Below are 19,298 nucleotides of genomic sequence, written 5' to 3'. Positions count from 1 at the left end.
GTCCTGGAGGCGGGGCTTGGAGGAGTGCTGGGGTGGAGGGGGGCTGCCTTTGGGCCTTGCCATCTGTGACCCACCAGGCCTCCCACCCAGGCAGAACTGGAATCTTTGTCACATGAGGTTGGAGGGCTGGAGGAGGAGAGGGTCAGGGGGCGGGGGGGCTTCCTGGGAAGGGGGCTTTTCCAGAGGGGGAGCGGGGTTTTTCTGATGGGGAGGAAGGAGACTGTGGGCCTGTGCCTTGTGGGAAGAGGGATATGTGTGTTAAGGATAAACCCTTGGAAGCAAGAATTCCTCTCAGCCTTTCTCCTGAATAGCACGTACCACCAGCTGACATTTTATATTTACATATTTACTTTGATGATTGTTTATCTCTCCCAGTTAGATAAGGTTCCCAAGGGTAGAGATGCTTGCCTGTTTTGATCGCCACTGACTCTCCAGAGCCTGGTACATAATAGGCGTGCACTAAAATATTTGTCGAGGGAATGAGCGAATATGACAGACAATGCTGCCTCCTAATTTCCCTCTCCATCTCCTGTGACCAAGAGGCTGGAGAGTTTAGAATATTGTAGTTCAGGGTCCAAATTCCCAGGGAAGGCACTCTGATTGGCTGCCTTATGTCAGGTGCTCTCTCTCGTCCAATCAGCTGTGATGCCCATCTCATCTGAACATGGCCATTGGTCTGACTCTGGGGGTAAAGTTAAGGTGTGGGTTGTGTCTCTGTGGCCTGAGAAGGTTCTAGCTTGAACATCCTAGAACAGGGTAGATGGGTTGCCTGCCTTGTCCTCCATGTCTTGTGATTTGCCTTGACTAACCTGGTGACATGATGGACTAGCACAGTGGTTAACCACTGGGGCCCTGAAGTCAGAAAGACCTGGGTCCAAATTCCAGGTCTACCACTGACCCCCTGTGTGACCTTACCTGGTAAGTAAGCCATTTACCTCCTTGTGCCTCAGTTTCCTCCTCTGCAAAGTGGGGATAACATTAGCACGTACTTCTCAGTTAGTGTTTAACATGCAACGGATTCATGTGGTGCCTGGTGCAGAGCATCTACTCAATAAATGGTGGCAGTCGTTTATCAATGAACTTGCTGTGGAAGCTCAGTTTTTGTCACTGGCCAAGGCCTCTGTTCTAGAATTTATGCCCCGAGACTCCTACTTGGCAAGCCCTGGACTTCCAGCAGCCCGGCTTCCGTGGAAGGAGATCTGAGAGGCTCCCAGGGAAACTGGGGCCGAGCCCTCGGTGGCAGAGTCTCCCTTTGCTGAGACGCTGTGTTTTCCGCCCAGGTGGGGATGGCAGTTGGGGGTGGGAGGGTGGGATTCTGGCCACGGCTGTTTCCCCGCACGCTTCCACCAGCAAGACCTCGTTGGTAGCATGGTCAGAGGCAAACCCAGTGCTATTTGTGTCTGAAGAGCTCGAACCTGCCCTCATTCCAGTTCTTCCCACACTTCCCTGGGAGAGGATGAGAGGAGCCAGATAAAAGCAAAGCGACACGTCAGATGTGGAGTGAGGCTGAAACTGGGGCGCCATTGGGGCCCCCACTTCAGGACCTGAGGTTCCCAGTGAATAAGCGTTGGGAGCCTCAGCTTCTCCACCCTCAATGAAGTGGTCAGTCTGATTCTCAGGATCCTCCTGATCAGACTACGCGTTGGGGTGTTTGCTGGAGTCCTCTGGACCACGTGGCTCCCTGCTCCTCTAGAGCGATTGACCTCCTTCTAACTCTTAAAATAGCGGCTGTTTCCGTGCCCCATTCTGGGTCCAGACACCCATCTCTGTGATGCTGAGTCCTCTTCCCATTACCGGAGTGAAAGCCTTGTAGAGAGGTGTGAAGTCACTGTTGATACACATCACAAATAATCATCATACTGGGTACCATTTATTGAGCACTTACTATATGCCAAACCCTGAGCCTACGAACGTCCCATGGCCTGGCCAGTGTGGCCTTGTGGTTGAGCGTAGACCTGTGAACTAGGCTAGGAGGTTACGGCTCCATTCCCGGTCAGGGCACATGCCCAGGCTGCGGGCTCGATCCCTAGTGGGGGGCGTGCAGGAGGCAGCCGATCAATGGTTCTCTCTCATCACTGATGTTTCTATCTCCCTCTCCCTTCCTCTCTGAAATCAATAAAAGTATATAGTATATATTTAAAACAGCAACAATAATAACAAAACATCACATGGATTAACCCTTGAGCTGCTTTTCTCAACCCTGTCAAGTAGATGCTATTATTATCATCCCCATTTTGCTAGTGAGGTCAGGTCCCTTGCCTAAGGTCACGTCGAGTGCAGATGTACATCCTGCCGGCTGGCTCTCAGAAGTATGCTCCTAGCTATTAGGTGTCTTTCCTGAAGGTCTGACCCAGACTTTCTAGACTGCAGAACACGGACATTCGAAAGGCTCGGGTTTGAAGGGGGCATGTTGGGAGCTCGAAGCTGGAGCTCCTCCTGTGCTGGCCCTGTTCCTTCCGGATCTTACTAACCTGTTTGTACACCCATAGCTGGTCTCCATGCTCCTGTGGCTCTGAGAGTTCCAGGGAGACTCACCCTCGGGCCTCCCAGGAGGTGCTGTCTTCCTGAGTCACGCACCCCAGCAGATCAGAGCTGGTTCTCTCCCAGAAGCCTCTTTGCTTCTGCCCAATGGGGTGTCTAAACCTTGGATCACCACTCAGCCCGCAACCCAGCTCTGCTCTCTTCAGCACCCCCGGAGGGGGAGATGATGGACAGGGGAGGGGAAACTCACAACCACCTCATCGTGTCCCCACATCCCTTATCCAAGGGCTAAGTGGGACGACAGAGTTTATTTTGCATGCCCTGCCTGCTACAGGCTTTCCATATTCGTTAGGACACTTGGCTTGCTTGCCAGAAAGGAACTTCATTCCAGCAAGGTGGTTCCAGTTACCTATGGCTATGTTAACTTCGTGACTTAAAGCAACGGCAGTATGTTATTTTCCACAATTCTGTCGTTGAAGAATTCAGGCAGGGCTCTGCTGGGCAGGTTTTCTGCTCCCCGTGGCATGGGCTGGGATTGCTGGCCCGGCTGCGTGTGGCTGGCGGCTGGGCTGGCTGGAAGGTCCAAGGACATGTCCATGCCCATGTGTGCTCTATGTGGTCCCTTTTTTTTCCTTACTCAGTAGTCTGGCCTGAGCTCCTTTACGTGGGAAGTGAAGCCCACGAGATCCAGGGTTCTTAACAGCTGGGTCTGAAACTAGTAGGGTATCAGTCAACCATATTCTATTGGAGAAGGGAAATGGGTCCCATCTGCTTGTGGAAGAATGACTTATGCATCCATAGGAAGGCATTCATGGTGGCCACCTTGGGAGACTACCACATTATACAACAAGGGGAATTTAATATAAGGATGCAGAGCTATTTCTAGGGATCCGAGGACAGGAACACAGCCTAGCCTCATGAAAGGTCTGCTTCACATCTCACATGGTAGAAAATTTAGCCATGCTATACCTCCCCAGTGGTTATAGCTCTTCTTAGTCCTAATTCCAAATTCCCAGGGAAGGAACTCTGATTGGCTCAGCTCACTCTGAATGCCCACCCCTCGTCCAATCAGCTGTGGTTAGAGATGCAAGGCAGCATGGACACTGAGTACTTCTCCTGAGTGTGCAAAGGGGCTTTGTGAGTTGGACACACACCCATGAGGTGTCCGCAGGACCTTGACGTGTATTAAGGCTGGAATTAAACATTTGCTTGGAAAAATTTGTGTCTGCAATTTTTGGTTTAAAAAACATCCCCCCTCCCCCCACAGTGGTAGCACCGTCTGCATCCTTATCATATTTCTTTCTGCCCGGAGTTCTCAAAGGCATTTGCTCTCAGATCCTGTCTGTGAAGGGACAGGCAGCGGGTGGCTTCCATTCGAGGTCACCATCCCTAAACAGATGGCCCCCAAAAAAGTAATTAGGATTTGTCATTAACCTTGGTGTCCAGATGCTGTGATGGAGGAGGCAATCAGAGAGACACAACCTGTTGTTGACAGGATCTGCTGGGTTCCTATCACCTCTCCATCTCTGTTCCATCAGCCCCTATATTTTTGGCACAGAATTATTCCAAAATGTGGACAGAGGGAGACGTGAATAATAGTGCTTATTAGGTAGGCATCTTTCCTATGGCTTGACAAGCCAACAATAAGGTCATTCTCTCCTCTTTCTAAAGAAAGAACCTCCCCACTTTTTTTGACCTTGAGTCAGGCCTTCTGTGGCTAGGTTTCAGGAGTCCTGCGGGTATTCTAGACACGTTGATGCATGTGTCTGTGGTGCATTTTTAAGAAGGACTATTCATAGATCACACCAGGTTTGGGGGGACTCTGAACCCCCAATGTTGGAACTGCTGAGCAGCACCTCCACTTTCTCGGGGATTGGGCCAATGCTTTCTCATGTGCTACAGCCTGTACGGAATCTGTTTGTGCAAGAAAATGGAAATCTTCTTAATTCCGTCATTAGTCAGTGTCTGGCATCACAGGGAGCACGTGTTAAATGAACCCTCGACCCAACTGTCCAAGCCTCTCATGGAACCACTTGAGTCTCACAGTGCGAGGTTGGGCCCTGTGGTCTGCAGGCTCCTTCTGCCTCGGCACGATTGACTTTTGGGGACAGATAATTCTTTATGGTGGACAGATATTCTTTATGGTGGACTGTTCTGTGCACTGTAGGGTTTTTTAGCCGCGTCCCTGGCCTGCATCCACCAGATGCCTGTAGTAACCCCACTAACCAGACATGACAACCAAAACTGTCTGCAGACCGTGCCACATGCCCTCTGGGGGGCAGCAGCACCCCCTTTGAGGACCACCGCTTTGGCCTTTTTGTTAGGTTCAAAAAAAAGGAAGAAGTAAACTTGGGATTTCCCTGCAACCCGCTCAGCTTAACATGATACTAGTTCACGTGTGCAAAGCTTTAGGTAGATTCATTTCTGCCATCCTCACAACAACCCTGTGTAGTAGGCTATCCTGTTATTCCCATTGTATAGAGGAGGAAACTGAGGCACAGAGAAGTTCAGCAGCCTGCCCAGAGTCATATAGTTAACTAGAGGCCCCATGCATGAAATTCGTGCAAGGGGCTCGGCCCTTGTAGCCATGGCGGCTTGCCTCAGCCCTCACAGCCCCAGCTTCGTCCAGAAGGTCATCCGGAAGGATGTCCGGAAGGTCGTTCAGCTGTCCGGTCTAATTAGCATATTATGATTTTATTATTATAGACTAGAGGCCTGGTGCATGAATTCGTGCACCAGTGGGGTCCCTCGGCCTGGCCTGCGGGATCGGGCGAAAACTGGCTCTCTGACCTCCGAAGGTCCCAGATTGCGAGGGGGAGCAGGCCAGGCTGAGGGACTCCACCGGTGCACAATCAGGGCCGGGGAGAGTCATGGGAGGTTGGCCAGTTGGGGTGGGACTGTGGGAGGGCTCCAGGGCGTGTCTAGCCCGTCTCGCTCAGTCCCGATTGGCTGGACCTCAGCAGCAAGCTAACCTACCGGTCAGAGCAGCTGCCCCCTGGTGGCCAGTGCACATCATAGTGAGGGTTGAGCAGCCTTAGCATATCATTAGTATATTACGCTTTGATTGAATGGCTGACCAGTCGACCAGACACGTAGCATATTAGGCTTTTATTATATAGGATAAGCAGTTACAAACACAGGCTGGCCAGCTCCAGAGTGAGTCTTACTCCGCTGCCCTACAGAAAGGCAAGGCAAATACTCGCTGCCCAGCACTGTGCTAGGAACTTGCAAATGTGTTATATTTCCTTTAATCCTCATGTCTTCGCTGAAAAACAGACTACTGTCTCTGCTTTACAGCCGAGAAAACAAGCTCGGTGAGGTTAGGTCACTTGCCTAGGGGCACACAGCCTTTACGTGGCCAAACCGGGCGTTGACCCTGAATCCGTCTTTCCACTTTATCCGGTTGCCTTTTTGGGTGCAGAGAGGGGAGGCCATTGACAAATGACTTCAGGGGTTTAGGGAAGTCGATAATGTAGAGCAGCGGTTGCCACCCTTTCGGACCTCAGGGACCACCAATGGTCCGAGGACCACCGGTTGGCGACCGCTGATTGAAAGGGTGTCTCAGATATTCACTCGGGGCAGGTGGAAGGGTTAGCAAGGGCCCCAGCCGTAAGCACGGGGACAAAACAGAGTAACAGCATCTGGGCAGCTAGACCTCGCCTCCAATCCCATCTCCACCGCTGGCGGCCGAGTGCCTCGGGTAGGCGACTTCCCTGCGTGTGCCTTGGTTTCCCCCTCCTGTGAAATGGGAGTGAGCAGTAGAGCTGATCCCACAGGCTGTAGATACTTAAGAAAAACACTGCACGCACAGTGCTCAGCTCAGCACCTGGGAACTTGGGAACTGTGATGTGCCCGGGTTTATAATGACCCAGCACCTTGCCTGGCAGTGACCACATTAGCTCCCTTGTCTCCAACTCCAAGTCGGGGTGACCTCCTCCCCAAAGTGCTGTGGTGCAGGCAGGAATCCCATTCACCAATCCATCAAGGGGAGAGATTGGGCTCTATGGCTCCCCGGGTGACGACAGTAATGAACAACCGTGAGAATTAATGAGTCTGAGATGCACGCAGCCCGCATACCAGCGCATGGCTTCTTGACAGAATGGCTCGGCCATCTCAGGACAGGTTCCTGAGAGGCCCTGCTCCGGGCTCTCAAGGCAGCGCTGGTCAGAACAGCCACAGCTGCCTCCTATTTCTAAATCCTGTCCCCGTCCTCAGCAGATGGCCTGATCTGAACTTCAGAAAATGCCACATTTAATAAAGTTACCGGTAATGTCCCCCCACTTGGCAATTAGGGTGACAGCGAAAGCAGCATGACTCTGGAATTGATGGTGTGTGTGGGTATATATGCCTCTCTCTCTCTCTCTCTCTCACACAGCATGGCGCACACTCTCCCACTTTGCTGCATTTTTAGGAATCGCTGTGTAATGGTTAACTGCTGCTCTAATCGCAGCTGCTCCGGTCCCTCCCATCAGCAGTGGAACCCCAGCTTTTCGCTATTTCCCTCTCCGATGAGGAATCGGTACTCAGCCCCTCGCACCGCCGTGCCAGGCGGGGTGTCTTCCTGAGCTCCGCAGTGCTCCGCGTGGAGCCTCCTTCCTGGCGCAGTTGCACATCATTAGCCTTCCCTCCCCATTCAGCGAGGCGCTGCAGCGGCACTGGGCTGAGGGCTCGAAAGCAGCTGCCTGCGTGTTTCCCAGACTGCTGGGGCTTTTCGGGGAGAGGCAGCTAACACGCGCCATCGGTCCTGCAGTTGGCTCTGTCCCCGTGTGGGGAAGGCAGCCACTGGGCCTGGGCGCCCTGACAGGCCAGGGTATGCACGGCCCTGCACGGGGAAGTGTGGTCTGTACGTTGGTGCTGACTATGCACACGCACGTGTGTGCACACAAGCGCACATGGATGTGTGCCTCTACAGGTGTGCCTGTGGGCATATGTACTCACATGTGGATACATGCACCATCATGTATGTGTATTTAGAGATGGGCACATGAGTCCCGTCAACTTCTAGTTACCGCAGCCCCTTGAAAAGCTTTAGAAAGACAAATTTCCTGGCTAGCTTATAGCACCCTGGTTACATAGAAAAAATGCTGGTACAGGGAGTTATAAAAGCCACAAGTTTCCAGAAGAAATAATTAGCAGCAACCGTTACTGAGTAGATACCATGTTGCAGGCATTTTACAAACACTCTCCTCTTATCTTTGCAGCAATCCTAGGAGGTAAGGGCTTTGTCTTCCCCAGTTTACAGATGAAAAATGAAGGCTCAGAAAGGTTAAGCAACTTTCCTGGGATCACAGAGCTAGGAGTAGCAAAGTTCAAAGGTGGACGCAAACAAGCTCACTCCAGAACTAGCATCCAATACCTGCTTCATAACTGCTTCCTATTTCTAACATCTGAAAGTGTGTGTGTGTAGGTGTGTGTGTGTGTGTATGTGTAGGGGTGTATGTGTGTGTGTAGGTGTGTGTGTGTATGTGTAGGGGTGTGTGTGTGTGTGTGTGTGTAGGGGTGTGTGTATGTGTGTGTAGGGGTGTGTGTGTGTGTGTAGGGGTGTGTGTGTGTGTAGGGGTGTGTGTATGTGTGTGTAGGGGTGTGTGTGTGTGTGTAGGGGTGTGTGTGTGTGTGTGTAGGGGTGTGTGTGTGTGTGTGTAGGGGTGTGTGTGTGTGTGTGTGTAGGGGTGTGTGTGTGTGTGTGTGTAGGGGTGTGTGTGTGTGTGTGTGTGTAGGGGTATGTGTGTGTGTGTGTGTGTGTGTAGGGGTGTGTGTGTATGTGTAGGGGTGTGTGTAGGTGTGTGTAGGTGTGTGTGTGTGTGTGTGTGTGTGTGTGTGTAGGTGTGAATGTCTGACACATGTGTGTAGGGAGTCCACACTTCCCCGGGGCTGCGCACCTGGAGAAGGTGATTGGCACCTGGCAGAGTCCAAAGCCTGCTTGTCTGACATCCACAGCCAGGCAGGGAGGAAGCGCCCAGACCTCGCTCTGGAAAGGAGGGCTGGCCCTTCATTCAGGCCTGATCAGGCGGGAATAGAACCTGGGTGGCAGATGGGGCCAGGGCGTGAGGATGGTAGACAGAGTAATGGCCCCCCCAAAGGTGCCCACATCCTAATCCCTGCAACCTGGGAATATGGGACCTTACCTGGTAAAGGACTTTGCGGAGGTGATTAAGTTAGGAATCTTGAGATGGGGAGGTCATCTAGATGATCCAGTGAGCCCCAGTGATCACACGGGTCCTTATAAGACAGGCAGGAGGGTCAGTGCTACAGGAAGATCGGAAAACGTTACACTGTTGGCTTTGAAGGTGGAGGGAGGAAGGGGTCATGAGCCAAGGAATGTGGGCAGCTTCTAGAAACCGGAAAAGGCAAGGGGATGATCCTCCCTTAGAGCCCAGAAGGAATGCAGCCCTGCCAAGGCCCTGACTTTGGCCCAGGCATCTGAGCGGCAGGACTGTGAAGGTCATATGTATATGAAGGTCATATTTATTTATACATAAAATCCGTTGTTTTAAGCCACTTAGTTGTGGTAACTTATTACAGCAGCCATAGGAGACTAATACACAGAGCGACTCCTTGAAACCCAGGAGCGTGCAGTGGCATTTGGTGGCCCTCCAGCTAGTATACTCTTTTACCACTGAGTCAGACCCACTTGGGACAGCTTTGGAGTTTCAAGGGACCTGGTCCAGCTCATGTGTAGATGAAGTCTAGGGACCTGCCTGCTTCATTCTACCTGGAGCCACCATAGCGTCTGAAACTCTTCCTGCTCTGAGCCTCCCAAGGGCTCCATTCTTAGGTCCATGTGTTGTCTCAAAACCGGGGAAGTTGGGTCGCCTCCATTCAAAGCCCTTAAATGCTTTCCCATCACTCTGAGACTCAAGACACTGCATGGATTGGCCCCTGCCCATCTCTGCAGCCTCATCTCCCGTCATCCAGCCCACCTGCCATGCTGAGCATCTCTCTGGTCCTTTGTACATGCTGTTCCCTCTTCTTCCAGGACTCTTCCTCTCCCTCTTTACTGGGTCAGCTTCTCTTTATCCTCAGGTCTCAACTCAAGGTCACTTCCTCTGAGGCCCTATCCTGACTTCTCAGATCCCTCTCTTATGAGTTCTCACTGCTACTCAGACTTGTCCTTCAGACGACCTACTAGGAGTCTAATTATGATGGTCTGTGTGATTATTTAAATGACATCTGAGTCCCTCACTAAAATTCCAACTCCATGAGGGCAGGGACCTCATCTGTTTGCTCCCTTTTGGATCCTCACTGTCTACTTGGCAGGTGGCAGGTGCTCCATGAATATTTGTCAAATTAATGAGCAGCTCATCTAGATCCATTTGGATGGCAAGGTCAGACCAAGTTGAGAATCCACGTCCCACCACCTCCAGAGGTCATCCATTGGTGCCCAGAGGAGGGGACATACCCTTTCTGGTGCCTCTGGGAGCATCCCTGGAAATGGGAGGTACTCACTGACTTTACTGAGTAACCAACAGCCCCCCTTCAGCACACAGCCTGGTGATGGATGTGTCTCCTGGATGTGAGGCATGAGGGTCAAGTTAATCAGGCATGTAAACACATAACTAGAGAGTGACAGGCACTTATGCTGTCCAGCTAATTGGCCACTTAATATGGAGACATTAAACAGGCAAACAAAACCAGCCTGCCCATGCAGACAGGCCTGCTAGCAGCTTCGCCACTTAGAGTTTGGGTTGGCTCATTGAATATCATGGGAGAAGGGGGTAAAGGGTGACCCCCCAGATCCTGGTTTGAGCAAGCCAGTGGGATGGTGGTGCCATTTTTGGAGAATAAGGAAATGTTTGCTGGGGATGGGGATGGGAATAGAGAGCTGCTAAGATGATGGCCAGGTGAATGCCCAAGTCTGAGATGCCTGTGAAGACATCCATGTGACAATGTCATGTAGATGAACAGACCTGGAGCTCAGAAGGAGGTTTCCTAGCAGAGGGCACACGAGGTAGAAAGGACTAGATAAGAGTCTTAAACTGAAGTCAGTAGACTAGATGGGCTTTGGGGGATATGGGAAGGGTTCTGTGATTTTCTGAAAATGCATCAGACTTAATGTGCTTGTTTCTTAGGGAGGTTCCAACAGTCAGCATCAGATACTTAAGAGCCCATGACTCAGAGAAGAATTAGACCATCAGCCTGATACTGTGGGAGATGCAGGTGGTTCCTGGTCCTGTAAGGTCCTTAGTACCCTGTCTCTGCTTCCAGGCGCCTGGTGGACCGTCTGGAGAACATGAGGAAGAACGTGGCTGGGGATGGGGTGAACCGCTGCATCCTGTGTGGTGAACAGCTGGGAATGCTGGGCTCTGCCTGCGTAGTGTGCGAGGACTGTAAGAAGGTACCATCACCCTCCTCTTCTCTTCCCTGCATCACTGCTCATTACATGCAGAGGGGCTAGGCCTGGGATCAAACCTTGGGGGATCCTGGGTCTTGGGAGTAGGGCTTAGATCCTGAAGGGTAGTTGCCAGAATATGATTCCTACTGGGATGCTCTCACGTCCAGCTGTCTCCCAAGGTAACCCTGATCCTGGTTCCTCCCATGAAACTCACTGTGACCCTTCTGTCCCCTCGGAGCTCAGGTCCATCCAGGATGAACTTGGGAGCTTGAGGTAGGACCTGAGCTAAAGTTGAGCCTGCAAGTATCCTGGTTGTAGCTTAGCAAGTTACATGTCAGGTTGAAGAGCATGATGGACTCGTGTCTACACGTGTGTATGTGAAAGGCTAACCCAGCATTCTCTTAACCTGGGTTATAGTACAAGTGACTTAGAAAGCCCCTCTCCAGCCCAGTTAGGACCACTTGGCTTCGAGAGCCTTTATTCTTGAAGGGTGGGGGGGGGGGTCTCCTCGTATTCCTCCACCCTGTACCCTCTCCTCAGCTGTCTGCACTTGACAGTTCTAAGACACTGATAGAACTGTCCTTGGGTCTGCCTGATCCCCAGGAAAGGAACTTAGGAGAATGAGCCACCTGGAAACACTCATAGAGTCACTTGGCATCTCCTGCTTGGGGTCCCATTTAGATGGAATATTGAGGGAAGTTGATCTATTCCAAAAATCTCATCTGCTGCAGTCAGCCAAGAGTGAGAATTCAGTGACCCATCAGGCTTTCCTATTTGCCTTGACTGCCAGGAAACAGCCAAAAATATAATGTCCCATCATGCAATCGTGGTGTTTACTCACATAGCTTCCTTCTCCTTGAAGATTTGAAGCTGTGGTTGTAGCCTAGGTGGTCTCAGATTCGCTTGGGAAGGGAGAAGAAATACATTAGTAAGCCATGTGAATACATGGCCTTTCCTCTTTAAAAATCCTCTCAGTCATCTCCCCTGTATGGATGCTGAAAACTCAGTCCCCACAGGGACTCCTGGAGAATTTCTTTATCCAGTGCTTGGGAATGACTCCAGTTCTTGGTATTGGAAATTAAGACTCAAGTTGGAACTTTATTCTAACTGGCCCTGGTCATGGACAGGAGGTGAGAGAAGGAAAGTTCTAGCTCTTTGCAATGGGCTTCCATTGCCCCCTCCCCTGATCATGAGCACCTTGCATATCTGAGTGTACACTGGCCTCTATTTTGTCCCCAGAATGTCTGCACCAAGTGTGGGGTGGAGACCTCCAACAACCGCCCACATCCTGTGTGGCTCTGCAAAATCTGCATCGAGCAGAGGGAGGTGAGTAGACGTGTCCTTTCTAGTTTCTAGAGCACCCTTCCTTTTTATCCAGTTCCCCTTTCCTCTCTAGAGCCAGGGAAACACGGTGGCAGGTGGGGGCTGGAGAACCTAGGCAGGGATGTGTCTTAAGGGCTTGGTATAAAAGGAATCAGCTCAGCTGTGGACACTGGCATAACAGCCCCTGAGTGTTTGAGTGAATTTCTTTTCCGTTCTAGTTCTGTGACTTTTCTCTTCCTAGTTATAGGGAGCAGCACACCACATTTAAGAGCTGGAAGACTTGGTGTCCAGTCTTTGCCCTTGCACTCTCTGGCTGTGAAGCCTTATACTAGCTCACATCCTCTGATGTCCAACTTTCTCTTTCAAGAAAATGGGTCTACTCAGGCCCTCTCTGTTGAGTGGTCAGGGATATTGTGTGGATCAAATAGAAATTCTGAAAGGCTGCATACTGGTGAGAAAAGTGTGCTGACTGTTGTGTCCATGTGCTTAGGGGAGGGAGAAAAGTTAAAAACTGGCACTTGTGAAGGCAGGAGCAATATATTTGGCTGCCATGTCATCATCCTCTCCCTCTCCTCCCCAAGGTGTGGAAGCGTTCTGGAGCCTGGTTCTTCAAGGGCTTCCCCAAACAGGTCCTCCCACAGCCTATGCCCATAAGGAAGACCAAGCCCAAGCAGCCTGTCAGTGAGCCCGCTGTCCCAGAGCAGCCTACCCCCGAACCCAAGCACACTGTCCGGGCTCCAACTCAAGGTAGGACAAGACGACTGACCCTTTCAGGACCAAGGACAGCTCTCAGCTAACTGGTCTACCTGGAGAATGTCCTGATATGTTTGTGTTTCTACCCAGTTGATGGAAGGCAGTCTCTAGGTTTGGGTCTGGGAATCCTATGTCCCCTTCACAGCTCACCGTGAACCCTTATGAAGAAGATAGCACAGAGAACTCTTCAACAATGTCAGGCATTTTTGATGGAGTATTTAGAGGTACCGCAGAGGTGGAAATTAAAATTAGGAACAAAGATAATATATAATGTTCACAACCAAACTACACACTGGAGCCTGGGGGCATTTGGGGCTTGCTGAGAAGGCCTTCCTCACCCCTGATATTTCTTATATCCATCATCAGCAAATCTGAAATTGGGCTAATTAAAACAGAAAGTTGAATAGAAAGGAAATTAGTAAAAGAAACTTATCACTACTATGGATACTATCACTATCATCCAAGTATTATTATTAATTATTAAAATGATGATTAAAAGAGAGAGGCAAAATATGCAAAGAAAAAAGGCCACCACAATAAAAATACATTAATTGGATGAGGCCACTGGGACTGATCAGATAAAGCCCTTGCAATAATTCCAATTAACACTAAGTGATCATTTTGGGATGACAACTCTGGAGTTGAGTGCAAGCAGTGCTTCTGTAAGGAAGGTCTCAAAAATTGAAGTGCCAGAGCATGTCTCCTGTAAGATAACTTCTTAATGTACCTGGTACTGTGTCTGGCATTCAAAAGGCATCAACAAATACTTCCTGACAAAGGGAGCAATTTCTATCCCTTGCAGAGAATTACCAAATTGTCCATCTCCACTGCATCCTGAGGAGCCCCGGTTTCTACCAATAGAGCATCCTTCTTCCTGGTTAAGCACTTCCCCCTCTAGGTCAAGAAGATTGTAGAGCATAACTGTCAAGATCATGGACATATGCCTGGCCGGTGTTGCTCAGTGGTTGAGTGCCAATCTATGAACCATGAAATCATGGTTCGATTCCCAGTCAGGGCACATGCCCAAGTTGTGGGCTCAATCCCCAATAGGGGGTGTGTAAGAGACAGCTGATCAATGATTCTCTCTCATCATTGATGTTTCTATCTTTCTGTCCTTTCCTCTCTGAAATCAATAAAAATATTTTTTTAATTAAAAATAAAAAGATCTGGACATGTGAGGGCAGGAGGACCAGAATCTGAATTCCAGCTCTGCCACTGACCAGCTCTGTGAGCTTGGGCAAGCGTCCTAACCTCTCTGAGATTCGTTCTTCATCTATGGGGTGGGGCAAAATAGATTTACAGTTGTGAGTGTGCAAAACACAGTTTATTGTTTTACTGTTTTTCACATGAACAACTGCAAACCTACTTTTGCCCCACCCCGTATAACATGGGGCTGATAACTCATTGGATTCGTTTGAGTATTAAATAAAATATTACATGCCAAGTGCTTCGCAGAGTGCAGAACTGAGTAAATGCTAACTGATAACATATAACGTTCATCACCTGGGCACAGACACAGACACAGACACAGACACATGGAGGTGGCATGAACTAGATAAACTCTGGACAACACAGACCACTCTGGAAATGCGGTGGATGTAACCCCATTCACTTCACTGGAGAGAAGTAGCATCACCAGCATTGCATAGGGACGCTTGGAAAGTTATTAGAATAACATCGGTGCTGGTGAATGTGTGGGGAGACGAGTACTCTCTAAACTGTTGGTCTAGACCCGTGGTCGGCAAACTGCGGCTCGCGAGCCACATGCAGCTCTTTGGCCCCTTGAGTGTGGCTCTCCCACAAAATACCATGGCCTGGGCGAGTCTATTTTGAAGAAGTGGGGTTAGAAGAAGTTTAAGTTTAAAAAATTGGGCTCTCAAAAGAAATTTCAATCGTTGTACTGTTGATACTTGGCTCTGTTGTCTAATGAGTTTGCCGACCACTGGTCTAGACTGTAAGTCACCTCCCGCCTTTTGGAATGTAATAAGGCAGACTTTATTAAAATGGAGAATGTATATACCATTTGATCCAGCAATCCCTCTTTGGGATTATATGGAACAGCAATCCAAGTACCATATAAAAGATATAGATATATTTGTTGCATCATTACTTATGACAGCAAAGCACTGGAAGAGGTTCGTTAGTAGGGGAATTGTTGACTGGACTATGATATATCCACACCACGCTATCGTAGGGATTATTTAAAATAGAATGATGTCAGTGTCCTTTATGGATTTGGAATTATGTCCATATGTGCTTTCAGTATTCTCTTAACAAACATTCACTGGGCACCGAAGGAGTTCCAGACTCCATTCTAAGCCCTGGAGATAGAGTGGTGTTTGCAACAGACGAAGACCCCCGCCTTCATGCAGCTAAAATTCTAGTGGGGGAAACAGGTGCTCGACCAGCTGCCAATGCAAATGCAATATAGTATCAGGCAGTGATGGGTGCTGGGGATGGACACGGAGCAGGTAAAGGGGGCAGACAGTGACAGGAGGCTCCATTCGGGATAGAATGGGCAGAGAAGGGCTGTCTGAGGAGGATCTTTGGGGAGACACGTGACTGAAATGATAGCGAGGACCCAAAGAATCTTCGGGACTATGGTGTGCATGGGGCTTAAGGTTGGAATGTGCTTGGTGAGTCCTGGGAAAACTGGATTAAGTGGGCAAAGCCCACCTAGAAGAGGATGTAGCCAGTGGTCCCAGTTTGGCCTGTGTTCAGCCTGTGTGCGTTCACATGCTTGTGCAGGCAAAGGAAATATGTGAGATTGTAAACGAAAGCTACGTCAAAGGGCAGGTCAGGAGGGGAGAGTTTTAATTTTAAAGAGCCCTTGAGAGTGGAGGGTGGGCCCCTTTGTGGAGCTGCTTACGTAGTGGCCCTCCTGCACCATAAAAGGCAGTCTCCCATCACTGTTCTCCCTCTCCAGGTGACGCTGAAGACAGGAGGGGCCCAGGTCAGAAGCCAGGCCCTGAGCTGGCCTCTGCGCCTGGCCGAGGAAACTACGGGCCTCCTGTGCGCAGGGCCTCAGAGGCACGAATGAGCTCAGCCAGCCGGGACTCAGAGGGCTGGGGCCAGGGCCATGGCGGGGCAGCCGGTGACTCCAGCCGGAGCCCAGCAGGTGAGAGAGGGGAGCAAATCCGGGCAGGCTTCCTGGATGAGGAGAATCAGAAAGAATGGGGAGGGGAGTGTTTTTAATTATGTATCCATTCGGTGCTTATTGAACACCTACTGTGTGCCGTGTTCAATGCCAGATGCTGGTTCTAGCCTATGGTAGAGGAAAGATAGGACTCAGAAACAATTCTGACTCCAGACATCCAAAGTTTTTGGTTACATCCTTTTCTTGCTCTAATGCCTGCATTTCTTTTGTAGCAAGGTCATGAGACTGCTTCTGATTAGATGGGCTGAATATTAGTTCCCTCGCGGACCTCTGGCCTTCTGTTTCTGAGTAGGGGGTTCGTGGCGTAGCACCTCAGTTCCTCTTGGCAGGAGAGCTGGGGAGCAGTATCTGATGGTCTCCAGCAGACTCTGGAGACTGGCTGCCACAGACCAGCCAACAGACATTGGATGAACACTCCTTAACCTTGCTGGGCCTCAGTCTCCCCATTTATAAAATGGGGTGTAGAAATTAAATAAGTTTCTTGCATGTGAAGTCCCTGGCACATGGTAAGCATTAAATAAATGTTAACTCATCCTTACCAAGTAGCCCCTGAAGTTCAGAGAGGGGGAGTGACCAGCCCAGAGTCACACAGCTTATAAAAGAGAATGCTCGGATGCAAAGTTAGGTTGATGTGAAGATACAGACCTGATTCTTTCAAGAATAATACAATAATATCAACGCCTGCCAGATGTTGAGTGTTTACTACATGTTCTGAGCACTTTGCTTGCATTGTATCATTGCATCTCCACCACATGCTCTGCGGTAGGTACTGTCATCCCCATTTAACAGACGAGGAGACTGAGGTCCAGGGAGGAGAGGTCATTTGTGCGAGGTCGTACAGGTGGAAGCGATATCACAGAACTTGAGCTTTTTCAACACCCAGGTGACTGGCCCAGGGGGTCTGAGCATTGGAAAGAGTGGACCCACTAAGACGCAGAGAGGTCTGAAGGAGCTGAGGGTGTTGGGGGGCTGCGTTCGAATCCAGAAGGCCTTGCTTTATGTCGGCTGCCCAGTCCCAGCTTCCTTCTACTTCCACTGTGTGTGCGTGCAACATGACGGGCGGCTCCCCTTCTTTCTCCTACAGGCTTGAGACGGGCCAACTCAGTCCAGGCCTCCAGACCCGCCCCAGCCTCGACGCCGAGCCAGGCCCCTCCTCAGCCTGGGCAGCCAGGTACTTGCCGCCCGCCCAGCCACCCCGGCTGTCATGTCAGTCAGCGGTGACCTCAATTCCTCCCATCCTTGCTGGCAGAGCCCCGACTCTCTGCAAAGCTGCAGCCACCGCCGAATCCTAAGCTCTTCTAAGACCCTTAGACTGAGTAATCCTCGGGCTGGGGAGCCGGGCGGGGCACAAGCGAGCAGCGTACCCAGCTGAATGCAAGAAGGGACAGCACTTCATTCCTCAGCATTGCCCACCTTCAGCGATGGTCGCTCCACCGGCACTGTTTTTACCACATGCACCTCCCACCTACCCTCTTACTTTATTGATCTTTCTTCAGACGGACTCGCTTAGCAAACATGGCTGAGGGCCTGCTCTCACAGAGTCTCTCAAGGGGAATGTAAGGCCAGGGGGCTGTAATAAAATGACACATGTTCCCAGAAGGGTTGTGTGAGGTTCAGGGAGAAATGGTGAGCAAAGAGAGTAGTAACGGGGGGAAATCTGAACACGTATGGCTTATGAACGACAAAGGAAATGATGTCCAATTGGTGCAGTGCGGGTTTTGTTATTTTAAAAGAAACCTATGAAAATGGCATCAACGGGAAACCAGTGCTCGAACTATAGAGAGAGTGTGGGAGAGCACCACCACTGGGTGGTGCAGAATAACAGAAACGGGTGGTCTCCAGTTCTGGAGGCCAGAGGTCTGAGGTCAAGGTGTCAGCAGGGCAGATTCCTTCCAAGGCTGTGAGGGAGGATCTGTTTCATTCCTCTTAGCTCCTGGGGCCTCGGGCATTCGTCGGCTTCTAAATGACGCCCTCCCTGTGTCTCCCATCATCTTTCTTCTAAGGATGTCTCTCTCTCTCCGTCCAAACTTCTCTTTTATATACACTGAGTGGCCAGATTATTATGATCTCTGAACGCATAATAATCTGGCCACTCAGTGTATATCCTATGTAATAAAAGGCTAATATGCAAATTGTCCCCTCGACCAGGAATTCGACCAGCAGACAGGCCGACCAACTGCCCATGTCCCCTCCCCCTGGTCAGGCTGGCCGGACCCCACCCGGAATGCACGAATTCATGCACTGGGCCTCTAATACACACACACACACACACATACACACACATACATACAAACACACATATACACACTGAGTGGCCAGATTATTATGCGTTCAGAGATCATAATAATCTGGCCACTCAGTGTATATATATTATTGATTTCAGAGAGGAAGGGAGAGGGAGAGAGAGAGGAACATGAATGAGAGAATCATGGAGCAGCTGCCTCCTGCATGCCCCCTACTGGAAATTGAGCCTGTAACCCGGGCATGTGCCCTGACAGGGAATCAAGCCATGACCTCCTGGTTCATGGTGGATGCTCAACCTCTGGAGCCACGCCGGCCAGGCCAAACTTCTCCTTTTGATAAGGACACAGTCATATAGATTAAGGCCTGCCCCAATGACCTCATCTGAACCTGACCATCTGCAAAGACCCTCTTTCCACCTGAGATCACACTCACAGGTGCTGGGGATCAGGACTTGAAGATCTTTTAGGGAACACAGTCAAACCCACAGCAGAGGGTAATGATCAAAATGAATGTAATGAAAATTAAACGAGGCAATGAAATTCTCGTGCCTCTGGCCTGAGGAGGTTCTGAGCCTGCGGCCTGTTCGCTTTTGTTCAAAGGGGAAACCCACCATGTTTAGAGAAGTATTAAAGACAGAGGCGCACTCAAATGAGACTTCCCGGGATGGTCATATTGAAAGGCAAGGGAAACCTGGGGACCCTCAGGGTGGTGTTGACTGTTATTCCGTACCCCAACCCTGAACTTGTGAAGAATCCACTGGGTCAGTAATGACCCCACAGCATTGATGGATTCGAAGTGTAAACTTTCCCATCACCTCGCACACAATTCTCACTCCTTTCGTTTATCAGCCTCATAGCCAGTGAAACGTGACGAGCAGGCATTATTATCCCATTTCAGAGAGGAGAAAGCTGAGGCTCAGGAAGGAAACATTGGGGCTTGAACCCAGGCCTTCCTGACTCCAGAATCCTCCATGGGACTGTTCCTGCAGCCCCAGGTACCTCTGCACAT

At 50.3% G+C, this 19,298-nt stretch overlaps 1 protein-coding gene across 5 annotated transcripts in view; it reads left to right on the top strand.

Annotated features, from left to right (window-relative positions):
- The window catches only part of RPH3A (rabphilin 3A), a 150,619-nt gene that overhangs the window by 111,023 nt on the left and 20,298 nt on the right, over window positions 1-19,298 (top strand). For 4 of the 5 annotated variants that reach the window (XM_080650258.1, XM_080650257.1, XM_080650259.1 and 1 more), the window contains 5 exons: window positions 10,687-10,816; window positions 12,053-12,139; window positions 12,718-12,883; window positions 15,816-16,007; window positions 17,131-17,217. In XM_080650258.1, coding sequence (XP_080506384.1) covers window positions 10,687-10,816; window positions 12,053-12,139; window positions 12,718-12,883; window positions 15,816-16,007; window positions 17,131-17,217 — 662 coding nt within the window. The remainder of the gene's footprint in view (window positions 1-10,686; window positions 10,817-12,052; window positions 12,140-12,717; window positions 12,884-15,815; window positions 16,008-17,130; window positions 17,218-19,298) is intronic. The other variant, XM_080650260.1, reaches the window with a different exon arrangement.

Source organism: Plecotus auritus (assembly GCF_963455305.1).
Source record: "Plecotus auritus genome assembly, chromosome: 13".
NCBI lineage: Eukaryota > Metazoa > Chordata > Mammalia > Chiroptera > Vespertilionidae > Plecotus > Plecotus auritus.
The sequence above is the reverse complement of the archived record's forward strand: the minus strand, read 5'-3'. Positions and strand labels throughout refer to the sequence as shown.